The sequence below is a fragment of the Polyodon spathula genome, chromosome 17 (assembly GCF_017654505.1).
Source record: "Polyodon spathula isolate WHYD16114869_AA chromosome 17, ASM1765450v1, whole genome shotgun sequence".
Classification (NCBI taxonomy): Eukaryota; Metazoa; Chordata; class Actinopteri; order Acipenseriformes; family Polyodontidae; genus Polyodon; species Polyodon spathula.
The window spans coordinates 8404975-8418616 of NC_054550.1; the positions used below are offsets into that span (position 1 = coordinate 8404975).

Here is a 13642-nt window from a genome sequence, read left to right on the forward strand (position 1 = left end):
AATTTTAAACGTTTAAACATATAAACTTTAAAGTAGTGGTAAAACGTTTAATAATATGCTAGATGTATAACTGGTCACGTGACATATGTCACCAAACACTTATTTTTTAAATGCATTAATTTTAGTAATTTATCATCACTAGTCCGTTGCATATGAGACTGCTCTAATGCCACAGTAAGGTGCATATTATAAAAAGGAAGAGGTTTGGTAATTGCCTCCAAGTAGCTTTTCTAATTGGTGCAACAGAAAGATTGACACGGGGGCGGGTTTTATTCTCGATCGATCTGGTGCTTCATTGGTGCACTGTGTGTGTTTATCCCTGTAGTAGGCGTGGTATGGTATCCATTCCACGACGGGATAATAACATTAATGAAGTATTTTGAGGAACTGAACGAGAAAACCATGGTATGTAAATAATTTTGCCAAACAAAATTGCCATACCACAAAAACACAAGTTCAGTGCTTCACAGGTTGAAATGAAAACATTCAGAATTATTGAGGATGGCACAACTGATGGCAATAAAAAGCAAACATCCATAACAGCATTTGCTATGGATTTGGCCGAACATTGGGTGTGATCACATTTTATCCCCTGTGAGGACAGTGCATGTGAATCATAAATGCAGCAGTTTTGAAGTTGATGTAAGATTATACCAATACTGTGCTGATCCATAAAACAATAACAGCGAGGCTGGAAAAACTTTAAGAAAATCGTGCTTCAGCTGTTCATATAAAACTTTCAAAGGGAGAAAAAGTTGCAATTACCACAGACTTGCACCCTATTCCCCAATCTTCCCATACGTGGAAGGCTTTTTTTCACTTGAAATTGTTCTATAAGCTTTTGCCCGTTTGTTTTAGTACAGTTTTGATTTGTATGTTGGAACTACTGAACTAAAGTAAAGGACCCCTGAGACACAGTTCAAACAGGTAGGCCAGGCATCTCTTTTTATAATTTAATGTAAAGTTATGTGGATACGTGAATTTGAATACTTTACGTTATTTAATAATACTCGACCGTATACAATTAACTGCACAAGAAGGCAAACATTATATTAATTACTTAATATATTACTTGATTGTGTGCTAATTTGGCATTTAAAATAGGACTTGTGGCTATGATTGGGAGGTTTATGTACACTAGTACAGTATGTAGAGGAGAGGGGGGTTTGATTCAAGTACTTGAAAATTGTAATGCTCAAATACTCGTCTCAAGCAACAATAGATCTCAAAAATCCCACCCCTGCTAAGACCGCAAACTTTTAAATCTCTGAGACAGACTTTTTAATATCAGTCACAATTCCAAAATATTGTGCTATTTTATCCCTGGTAATTACCTTTTCCAGAAGTGAAAGTATTTCCAACTTTTTTCAATTGTAAGTACAATTCGCTTTCACTTTCGCACTGTACAGTGGGTGAAGTTCCTCTCTTTAAATTTTTTTTTTTTTTAAATCATATCATTTGGGGCAAAGTTACTTATAACAACAACAACAAAAAAAAAAAAACGTAATAGGTTCCTGTTTTGTTCTTGTTAAATACCTTTAAGAAACACACTATTCTAAAAATATTATACTGTCCAAAAAAATGTGTTCAATATGTGTATAGTATAAAGTTATATCTTCACTAGCAACTTTAATTACAACCATAAATATAAACATTTGAATATATACTTTGATGTGTATGTGTTTTTTGGGTGTTTTTTTTTTTTTAACCTTATAGTTAAGTCTTTAAAACGTTATTTGCTTATTTAATGTTTATTTGCTTAGAAAATACTAACCAGGGCTGTCAGTATCAGAAGGTAATATAAAGAGAGTGTGTGTGTGTAGATATGGTTTAAACATTTAAACATTCATAGAAATTTACCAAAAGCACATCCCTACTGTCCAGCCTGATGGTAAATACTGTCTACTGTAACGTGTATAAATAAAGAAAGAAAGCACAGTATAATAAAGCTGAATGCCAGGTTTGCGATGCTGCCTGATATATTTGAGTAATGTCTCTGCCTTGTAAAGTGTTTGCCTAAGCTCACTTGGGCACCGTTTTAAAATTAAAAACCCCAAGCCTCCCCTCTCACCCTTGTGATCCTTTAATCTGGCGCGCCTCTCCTCGTTAATGAGCAGGGGAGGAGTGGGAAGCTATATTTCATCCCCTTTATAAGCCCACTGGAGAGCAGTGTTTACACAGGGCACACTGGCACTGAGAAAACACTCATTAAACAGGAATTAAGGAGGCTGTCATCATCCCCGTCTCCCTCCCTGACCTCAGGGCTCCAGCGAGCCCCTGCCTGGGCAACAGGGGGGATCTCGGAGCAGAACAGGGGAGTGTATTTCCAATATCTTGGTAAAACCACTGCAACTAATACACACGTAGGAAGATTTGCATATTGGTGATGTTTGATTGTTTTTTTCCAGATTCTGTTCATCTTGTTTGTTTCTTGCCCTGCAGGTGACCCCTCGTAAGAAGTTCAAGTGCCCGGAGTGTACAGCTATTGATGGGCTGTCGCTGGACCAGACTCACATGGTAGAGAGGTAAGGCCCTCCTGCTGGTTTATTCAGTCTCGTGTTAGTCGTATGATAGCCACAATATATCACACTGACGGCAATAATAAAAATCTGCATCCGAATGAGCAAAGCACCCTTCTTATCTCTCCAGCACTGTCACCCCACATCTTAATTTATACCATACAATAAATAGGCAAATGTACATACGTATGACAGGGTTGAACACAGAATTGTTTTAGAAGGACGAAAGTTTAAATCAATTTCAAATCCACCTACAAAACCGAGTAGGGTCTCAACTTCAATTCTTATCTATAAATTCAATGCAAATGTATAAGTTCACCCCACGTCTTGCGTTTGCATTTCAGCTGTAGAGGCACAAATACTCAGACTTGAGCATATATTAAACCAAAGGATTAGCTGCATTGTCACAGGAAATTGTAAGGCCATGTGTCTGTTAGCTTGATTATACAGCAATGCGCACTCCGTCACTCAGTTTTCAGCTCTCCAGCACCCTCGCTCTGTGTAACAGGTTGAAGTCTTGGTGCAAACCAGCAGCCACGGAGTCTCAAGCAAGGTGAGATTGTTGAGGGAGGGTCTGACCTGCCCCCAGGCAGTGTGCACATTTCGGATTGTGTCTTCTAAAAGGATTGCCTTTTTTTGCTTTTTCATATTGTTTTTATTAAGGACTCCTGTAATGGTTCTGGACAAGCACTGCTCTCACCCCTCTTTCATCGCTTCGTCGCTCAGAAATCATTTGAGATACAGACTTCATATTTTCACGGTTGTATAAACACTTCAGGCTAAATGAGCTGGTGGCCTTGACTTTGACCTCAGACCTAATCCAGCTGGCATATTGCAGTCATGTGACTTTGGTTTCTGAATGATGGTGAGCAAATTCTCTGCTTAGCATTTGGCCCACAGCTGTAATCTCAACCTGCATACTGTACATGTTTAAGTTGTTAGTTACTGTTTTACAGTTTTGATGCTTGCTTTGTGTGTAGAATGTTCAATTGTTCAAAATGTATTACTGTATATTCTGCATAATGTGCTGTACGACACAAGCAGACATTCACCCTTCGAGTGGGGTGAAAATCAGCTTGTATCTTACATCAACCGAAACTGTATATTTTGTATAATATACATTTAAATAAGAATAATTAATTAAACATTATAGTGAATCTTTATTGGTGGCATTTATATCTGATACAAAGACATGTCATATGAATACATCATGTAATCGCTACTATTTTAGAAATTCACAATATAATATAATTATATATTTGAAATCCCCTTCTAAGCCAACTGCTGACAATGTCAATCACCTCTGCAGGTCTGAATGCATCAACAAGTTTGCTTCTGTGTTCGGGATGATGCCTCTGAAAGTGGTGGAACATCGGGCTGACCCTGTCCTGTACAAGGATGACTTCCCAGAGAAACTCAAGAGCTTCCCTAACATTGGCAGTCTCTAACAACACAGGAGAGCGAGCTTCTTCCTTGTCAGAACCCCGGGCCCAATTCAGACTTCCTGAAGGCGCTACAAAGGTAGCCTGTTGTGTTTTTTGTTTTCATTCATGGAAAGGGGGGGGGGGGGTGTAAACCATACCCCCTTCTGAAGAACCAATTCCCTAATGTACTGATGTAATGATAAATTGACCGAGACCATTGTGTGGCCTCCAACTAGCCAAGCTGCCAAGAGTTCTAATTTAGAGGTGAATTGACTTGCGTGCACTGGTGCTTGAAAACAAAACAAAAAGTTTGATTGTAATATTTCTATATTGCGATGGGACTTCAGTGATTATGAGCTGGAGAACCCTGACAGAAGGCCTTTGCAGGTGTGTTGATATAGTAGAAATCTCCCAGAAACGAAAGTGTGCATTTCAAAACATCCTTTATTTATGATCAGAGATTTTCCCCCCTTTAGGTTAGAGAGGTCAGACAGCAGCAGCTCTGCCCTCTAATGGGTTGGATATCTGCTTATGGCATGCAGCACCCTATGCAATAGTGTGTATTGTTCTTGCATTTTTATATTTATCAAAATTCCCTTTAACACCCTCAGCATTGAACTGTTTTACTGTTGTATTGTAACCTGCTTAATATCTGCCCTTGAGCTGCATGATAAACACTGTAGGAAAAGTTTCTAACTTCTTTTTTAGCACCTGTCTCTCCCCCGTAGACATTGTGCATGCCAAGTTGTTGTTTCAGTTGGAAAAAGAGACACTGACCTAAATTGTAGCTTTGTTCTTAACAACAGCTGTATTGTTTTAGCATTATGAGCTTGAAGAGATGGGCTGCGCATGTTGGTAAAGACTAGTTACAAAATGGTCGGCATAATAAGCACGTTGCGGAGGGTGACAAAGTTTACAGAAGATTGCAGACTGAGTTTGGTGCTAAGTTTATCCTATGCGTGTTCCAACGGGAATTTCTTATCCATATATAAGGTCATATATAAGGCCAACTCATGAAAAAACATCTAGCCGGCCAAGCAGTTTTTTCAGCTGTTACAATGCGCAAAGTGAATCAGAACACTAGTTAGATTATGGGATAAGGTATTTATAAAAGGTAGGAAAATAAATGAGCCAATATTCAAGGGGCATTAAAATTAGTGTATAAAATCTAAATAGATTGGATGCTTTATTTGGTGCTGCTTTCTAATGTTTATTCCCCGAATGGGGATAACACAAGTAACAGAGTTTTGGAAGAACTGTGATGTTTGGACTATATCATGTCTGCTGTTATCTTTCTATCAAGCACATACCAGGTGTGTCTGAGTAACAAATGACGTGTCTTTTTGAAAACAGCAAGTGGAGCACTCGGCTTTCCTGACGAAGATTCTAATGAGATGGGAAAACCAAACCAAAAACTAACCTACTTTTACAGCAGTAAATAACTACATAAATAATCATGCTTGAGGTATAAAAGAGATCTGGAGATACTGATGGGTTGACATTTCAAATATTCAGTCTTAAGGTTTTTGTAAGTTCAGATAATCAACACCTTCTATACAATGTGGTTCATTTTATTTGTTTTTAATATTTCAGTGCCTGTTGGAGTCTTCCATGTTAAGTGTAACAGTATGTTGTACGTACAGCCCATTGTTTTCAAATTGTTGAAAATGAAGGTGTATAGACATAGTGTATTCTTAATGTATAGAAAATGTGTTGGTATTGTATTATATTTGTATTGTTTTTTTTATTACTGTTTCAGACCATGCAAATATTAAATAATGGTGGTCCAAGCTAATACAGGTCTGTCTGAATGTCTGTATACTTGATCTTGGGGGTGTTCCGTTGCATATTGTTAATGCAGGGCAGAATAGATAGATAGATTTATGTTGAGTAGCATGAGGATTGTGGGCAATTCACTCCTGGAAGCCCTATTTTGTGACCTGACGCACTGAACTAGTAATAGCCCTTTTCCAATCCATGTATAAATGGTGGCAGATTAGCACCAAGCATCATTACCTGGCTAAAATGAGTACTTACAAGATTGAACTGACTTGCATCATTCCATGCTCAAAGTGAATTCTTGCAGAGCTATTTGTGGGCATAGCTGTAATCCCAGTGCCATCAAGATATTAATACATTTTTACAACAAAAGATTATTTCATTTAGAGAGGCACTATTCATTCGTTGATGTTTTCTAATTTTGGCTGGTATTGTACAAATGTACATAGACTTGAGACAGTCTGTGTGTGCAATATAGATAGATGTTACACTACTAAGATTTTTTTCTATTAGCACTGACAAAGCCAAACTTTCCTCCATTTGTTGAAGGTTTCCTTGATGTAATTCATGCACAGAATGTAATAAGAGCTATATGGAAAGATAACCACTGATAATTGCACACCTAGCAAGCAATGCCATGTAAATAGGGCAAAGATCACCATGCAACCTGTTGGGGGTCTTCTTGCTTCAAGGGTCAGATATACTCCACTCCAGTGCGACTTGAAAACTTTGTGAATCTCTCCCAAATGTAAAGGATACACATTGTTCTACATAGATATGGATTTGAAATCCCAGCATAGAGAGCCTCTGCATTTGTACAACGTCTTAACCAGACCAATTAATGTGATAAATGATAGATACCAAGATCTGTCATAGAAAACGCAGTTTAAGGTAGAGCACTATGCATATGTACTCAACATGTGGGCACCATGCAGTACACACTGCGGTGCTTAGTGCTGTCTGCTCTTTCAAAACGTGAGGGTAAGGCGTTAAAGCAAAGCAAGTTCCACTCAATTCAGGTCCTCCAAAGATATTCCAATCTCCCCGTGTTTCCCCCCCGCCCCCTCGTTTTAACCACATCAGCTCTCATCGGACCCTTTGCAAACTGCAGGCAATTTCCAGCACCGCTGTTCAGTGTCGACTGTCACCTGTTGTTAATATTCGCTCTGTAATCCACCCTGTACAATGTCAGCAGTTCAAAAGGACACTGTTCGTATTTTTGTCGACTTCAATTAGCGTGAGATTCTCGGAGGCTCCAATTTCAGTCCCCTTTTTCCAAAGCAAACAGAACCAGAGGGCTTCTTTCCCCGTGACCATTGACAGAATTGAGACAGATATACAGATTATTTTTTAATTTATTAGACTGGTACATTTTAAAAACACTTAAAAAAAAATAATAATAATAATAAAAAATAAAAAAATCAAATCTGTATATTCTTCTGAATTGTTAAGGTCAAACCTTTATTTTAGCTGTAGAAGTGCTATGCGTTCATTGGGTTTGTTAAAGGCTGAATTGTTTTTCACAAGCATAACTTAAAAAAAAAAAAAATTGTTGTGCCCACTCTGGGAACTGGCCAAACGTTTAGCATCGACCTATTGAATTAACAAATGTTCCTTCATAAAGTCAAAGGAAACCTGCTGAATAATATTACGGTAACAGACAAAAATTGAAAAAAAAAACTATTATGGCTTCCGGTAGACTTTTGCAATATCATTTTGTTGATTACATGACGTTTAGTAAAAGATTGGAATTGTTTTTATGTAGTGTGTTATGTTTTTTTTTTTTTTGTTTGTTTGTTTTTTTTAATGGTCTCAATCCTAAAATTCTTGGTGATGCAAAACTTTTGGCCATAGCTTAGATGATTTATATTAAGATGTTAATTTACTGGGGAAAAAAAAAAAACCTATGTGAGAACTTAAATTGTAAAGTTATTCTTGTAGAATTATATTTATTTGTAGTTTGCAACACAGATAATAAATCAAAGTGAATTAAAAGCAATGTATTGTAATTATTTTATTTAGTACAAATGACCATGCTTTATAGAAAGTACTAGAGAGAGGAGAAGACAACAATTGGAACAGTGCTATTGAGAACAGTTTCAACTAGAAATATCCTGTATTAGTCTCAAGAGCGTGCGTTCTTCTGCATTCTGACCACAGCTGTAAAGATTTGACCCCATGTCACTACCAGAAAAACCTTTTGTAAGTGCAATAACTTACTAGCAAATCCAAAAAACACAATACAATATAAGAACATGAATACAATGAAAGTATAACAATAGGGTTACTTAAAAAGCAGTACAATTTCGCTTAAAGTCATTGCAACTTTTTTTTTTTTTTACATTTTTGAAATCATAGAATGAAACCAAGATGCATTTTATTTCCTTCTAAGCCAGGAAAACAGACTTGGTTTTTCACGGTTAAAAATACTTTGCAACAAATTAGAAGAGTTATATCTCCAAGGGCCTTTAAACCCGGCAAATCTCTCAAATAAATTTACTTAAAATCCACACAACCCCACACGATCGCACACACACACACACACACACACACACACACACACACACACACACACACAAAAAAAAAGATTACTATTATATTATTAATCTAGAAAACATGTTGCCCTGCTTCAGTAGTATTACAAACGGCAATAGGGTTTGAGCTAGAGGAATGGTGAAGAAGAGACACAGATTTGAATGTGCTGTACCATCATATTGAACTACAAGAGTCAATGACCCTATGTATGTATGTCGTCTTTACTAGGAGAGGATAGAGTGACTGCAGGCTTCTGTGAGCATATCTCCAGTAGACCTCAGGTGCCTAGTTTCTATTGGTTTATATCCTCCACTTGCATGTCCCTAAAGCCTGTATCATTGGAAAAGCATTTATTTGGTTCATCTCGTACTGTTTTGTTTTTGAGCAGGTCATTGGTAACAAGCACCTCATCATAAGAACACTGGCCATAATATAGTGCAAATGTGTACCTGATGCATGTCCTAGGATGTTGATTTGAAAATGAACCAGTATCTATGAATAATGACATGACCTCCCCAATGTAATAAATTATCTTCTCACTTGAGATTTATTTGCAATGTTTTCTCTAATTTGTATGTTTGCTTTTTAGTGAATGTTTACTTCAAGCTTGCATAGGCATGTTAAATCAATGGTAATAAATCTGCCAATGGTGTCCCTGGGCACTGTCAATATTTCTTTAAATCTTAACTTCTACTTTGTTTAAACTTTTGATAAGGTCCCCTGTGGGTTTGCAGCATTTCATTTTCACTTTTCCCTCCTGGGAAATTAATGTTGGAGTCTTGTACGGTGTTGGATTTCATGTAATTATTAGAAGAATTGTAATTTTGTGACAAGCATTAGCTTAAACCTCAAGCATTTAATTCCAATGTAAAATAAAATCACAATAAAATAAATGCATTTGTCATGGGCTACTCTGCTGCAAAACTATAGTAGTTTCCATTGCAAATCTTTGCCACCCTAGATATATCAATATACAGTCAGTAAAGGCTGCTAAATAGAATTTGAAATGCATTAAAAGATAAATAGACTTATATAAATACACTGAAAGTAATTGGAGCTTATCGTGTTAACAAAGCATAGCATTCTGTCAATGCTTTGATCTTTGGCTGTCTTGTCATTTGCTGTAACCATAATTAAGGAAGAAATGCTCCCATTTTTGGTGAATTGTTTTCCTCCCATGAACCCAAGACAGGTGCAATAAGTTTGTGATTCTTGGGCAGCCAGTGACTGTTGAGTAGAAGGAGGGAGCTTCCTTGGCTGAATTGCATACACTAGAGATTTGGTTCACTTTCTTCAGGTCTACAGGATAAATACAGGAGTAGTCGACAGAAAATAATTATCATATATAATTGTATATAATACTGGTTTTGTGATTTTTGAATTAGAATTTTTGTAAATTCTTTGTAGAGCTTTGGAATTATTTATCACCTGTGATTGCACAGGACATGCAAGGATAAGAATTTGTATGTGTGCGTTTTCTAACTGTAGACTGCACTGGAGTAAAGGAAGTCTGCATGGACTGGTATTCCAAGCCTGCTTGCTGAATTGAATCCACTGCTCTAAACTGGAGCAAGCAGGCGTGTAGAGAAACCGAATTCCACGTCTGGCACAGGGAGCATTTTTCCTGAATTCAGTTCCCCAGAACAGCAGCCAACAACTCTGTGAAGCTCAGTTTATATTTAATTGCCAACCTGAGCTGCAGTTATTGGCATCCCTCAATCCCCCTCTGCTAAGGCACTTTACAACTCTACAGCGTGAAGCGTCTCCCTTCTTACTGTGGGCTTTGGCACACTGGGCTTTTTTTTAATCGTATGGCATTATAGTCCACCTTGAAAATGTGCTTTCCATGTGTGTGGATTGAGAGTGATTTCAAGTCTGCTAAGGCAGTTCATTCCAGCCAAATGGTGCTCGGTATGTATAGTCAGAACAATATCTTTCAAGCTCTATATTTTTTTGTAAAAAAAAATAAAGTATGTATTTGTATCAGAATCTGTCCCATTGTCTGTACAATTCGCAATAAAGAAATAATATATGGTAAAACCTTTTTTTTTTTTTTTTAAACTATCCAGGTCTTTAGAAAACACTTCAAGGTTGCAGGCCTGAGTGTGTTTGCAGTGTTATTGCTAGCTGCTCGGCTCCATATGAGCGGGGACGTCATTTTCCTGTAACCCAAGGCTGGTAAATGGTTTCCTTTGAGGCCCGGACGAGCGCTCAGGGAGGGGTACCTGTGGAAGTGCCATGTCCAGTTTAAATCAATGCCAATCTCTCACCTCTACACAACAACAGAAGCTTGTCTTACTCTTTCAAGCTCTGCAGACCCTAATCCTCTGAGGTTGCTACTTTGCCAGTTGTCAGTTACACTTACAAACAGACTCTGAATCTGAAAGGCACTAGAGAGTATGGAAGTAAAAAGGCATCAAAAAATCCTTGTGTTGTTTGTAATCAAAATGTACCCTAGTGTATAAAAGTAGCAGAGCGATGTATTCTTGTGAACTTAAGTAGAACGTAGCTACCAATTATGATGTTTGAGTTAAGCTATACTTAATGCAAAGTACCTAGGTAATAATGCAGGGCATTTGATTTGCACTTGTATTAAACATTGTGAGCCACGTGGTTTTATTAATCACAAGCTCTTTTCCAAACTGATGACATGACTACACGGGTTGTGATGGTTAGTAGATGTTAGTACAATGTAAGCACGTCATAATTATAGGAAGGTGCAATTTGGTTAACCTCTAGTTCGAGCAATGATTAGGCTAATACATTTTTTTTTTTTTTTTCAATCTGCCATCTATTTCACAAATGCAGTACTTTCCCATTTTCTTGCTCATCTCCCCTCTCCAGCAGGACTGGCCTGTTAAAAACTAAGCATGTAATGCTGTCTAGCTGCCTCACCCCAGAAGGACACCTCCCTGCAGGAAAACTCGTTCAGTTTGTTAAGAAATCTCAATAAAATCTAATAAAAAAAAGATACAGGAAAACAAGAAATGTTTATAGGCCCTAAACTTTTGCTATTTCCTCTACATCAAGTCATTTTAATAATTTGATCAGCTGAAGTCTAATGTGGAAGTGTCTATTCTTTGTAGCACACTTTTTTTGTTTACCAGTGCAAAGCCTTGATTTTCAATATTATAGCCTTCCATAGTTTTAAAAGTACAGTACCTCTTGACCAATGTTATTGGCCTGATTTACTGTGATATTCAATTTTTAAAAAAGGCAAAAATGTCCAGTCTCCCATTCTATAAAACACATATATTGTGTCTCTGGAAAATGAATTAAATGTACCCACTGAACAGGGCAAATCTGTGAGTGTTGCATATTATGACTGAATACACCTCTTCTTGCACCAAAAAAAACTAAATGTCTCTTGCCACAGAAATGGCAGTGTTTGCCAAAGAAGCCGTTTCTTGTTTTACAATAATGCAACCTCCTGATAGCAAGAGGTTTCAAACCTAAACTTTAAATCACTGCTTTACAGCAACTGTTAAATCCATGAACCAAAACCGCTTTCATGCACTTCAGCAACATCGCTTAAACCCAAGGCCCCGTTTTCAGGGTTTAGACACTCACTTGCCGAGAGTTTAGGCACTCAAAGAGTCTGTTATGGCTATATTATTTAGTGTTTGCTTATTTGTAAAAATAAAATTGAGCTTTTTTTTTTTTTTTTTTTCATTTGTTTTGCTGCCGTTATTGAATTTTTTTGGTTTAAATTAAAACGGGTTTGTGGGCAGCATCATCATGTAGCCCAGGAGATGGCAGCGCTGTGTTCTTTAGCCTTCATGCGCAGGGCAGCGATGCTGGAGGATTTGCGGTCGGGCTCTGCGTTGAGGTCGTAGCTGTTGATGCCCGGGTTGCCAAAGAGGCTGCCCATGTGCGTCTGACCCATGTGGCCCCCAGGGCTGGGCACACCCAGGAAGTCAGAGACGCTGCCGCCCGCGTGGGGGTGAGGGGTCATGCAGGAGGTCACCGTGTCGCAGGGAACCACGCAGCCCGGGACTGGAGATGCTGCACTGCCACCCCCGATCCACGATGGATTCTGGATCTGGAAGCAATGACATAGAGGCCGGTTAGTTAGTTTATTATTTGATGGGAAAAGCGTGTGCAACATTGTGCATACAAATACAAATTAGTCCTTTAATGAGCAAAATAATATATTTAATAATATATTTAACTCTGTAGCTCAGTATATACTGTTGGCAATTGAAATACACTGACATTAGTAGCTTTAGTCAGCAATGTATATTTGGCACAAACTGGTATTTTTAATATGAATTAGTCCTTACTTAAAATCACCTGCACATATTTTGAATTGGTAAAGGGAACATCAATCCTCAGGATATAGAACACAATATTGTGAGCCGACTGTTTCCAGGGCTTCTATACCGCTGGATCAGTCATGTTTTGGAGACTGGAGGGCAGTAAGTTGTTAAACATTCTGTCATGGAAAGAAGCAGCAAATTAACTGCTGTTTAATATCTCTTCAGTGAAACTTTCTAAATCACTGCAGTGCTACAACCCAGCCTTTCTGAACTATTGAGCATTACCCAAACCACTGAGCCACTTTATAAAACCCCACCCTCCCTTACACACAAGCAAACAAATAAGCCCATCCTCAATCTAGTTGATCCACAGCCTGTGTGGCACTCCCTTATACAACAATCCATTATTCAAACCACTGAGCCACCCTCAACCACCCACACAGTACAACTACACACACACACACACACATACACAGATATACTAAAGGAGTTAGACAGATGAATAACCCGCCCCCAATCTATTTGATCCATGGGCTTAATAATGTATGTCCAAATGAGCAATCCTGATGACAGAGGGTGTTTTGCGGGGGTGGGGTTAGAGGCCCCTCTCCTCTCTGGAGTGGGTTTGAGGGAGTGTGAGATGAAAGAATGCATGGGGAGATGCTCCAGATGTGCAAGGATGACTGCATTCCACAGCTGCATTCGCTCCCGGAGAGAGCGGCCCGTGACCTCTGACCTCCCCACAAATTAATAATAAATGGGGGATCCTTCTCTACTCCTACAAGGAGGTGTCAGTCCACCGACGCAGCTGAACTGGGCTTTGGGAATAGATGCACATGTAAAATCAGAATTAAAAGTGGTCACAAGCGTTCTTTATTAAATAAAAAACACTGCAGCGGATTAGTGGCTCAGTGAAGCGGTAGTGGAATATAAAAATGATTCATTTTCAAAGCTAGTTTCTCACTCTTCACCTCGATATTGAACGTTCTTCATGCTCATCTCTCCAGCACGTCAGCAGCTGTTTGAAACCCTCTGCTCTCAGCTCTCCTGTGCTGTAAGTTTGCACCTCGTACCCATGTGCCCAGTTCTAGTGACTGCTTACTGCGTAAAAACAGTTCTAGAACAT

General features: G+C 38.4%; 2 protein-coding genes across 2 annotated transcripts in view; one reads left to right on the top strand and one right to left on the bottom strand.

Moving 5' to 3' along the window:
* LOC121329636 (exostosin-2-like) overlaps positions 1-8282 on the top strand; it is a 41509-nt gene extending 33227 nt beyond the window's left edge. The window contains exons 14-15 of the mRNA XM_041275330.1: positions 2443-2525; positions 3829-8282. Coding sequence (XP_041131264.1) covers positions 2443-2525; positions 3829-3967 — 222 coding nt within the window. The 3' untranslated portion in view covers positions 3968-8282. The remainder of the gene's footprint in view (positions 1-2442; positions 2526-3828) is intronic.
* A 102-nt stretch (positions 8283-8384) lies between these two features.
* The window catches only part of LOC121329637 (homeobox protein aristaless-like 4), a 39927-nt gene continuing 34669 nt past the window's right edge, over positions 8385-13642 (bottom strand). Inside the window, exon 5 of the mRNA XM_041275331.1 lies at positions 8385-12299. Within this exon, the coding sequence (XP_041131265.1) occupies positions 11994-12299 (306 nt within the window). The 3' untranslated portion in view covers positions 8385-11993. The remainder of the gene's footprint in view (positions 12300-13642) is intronic.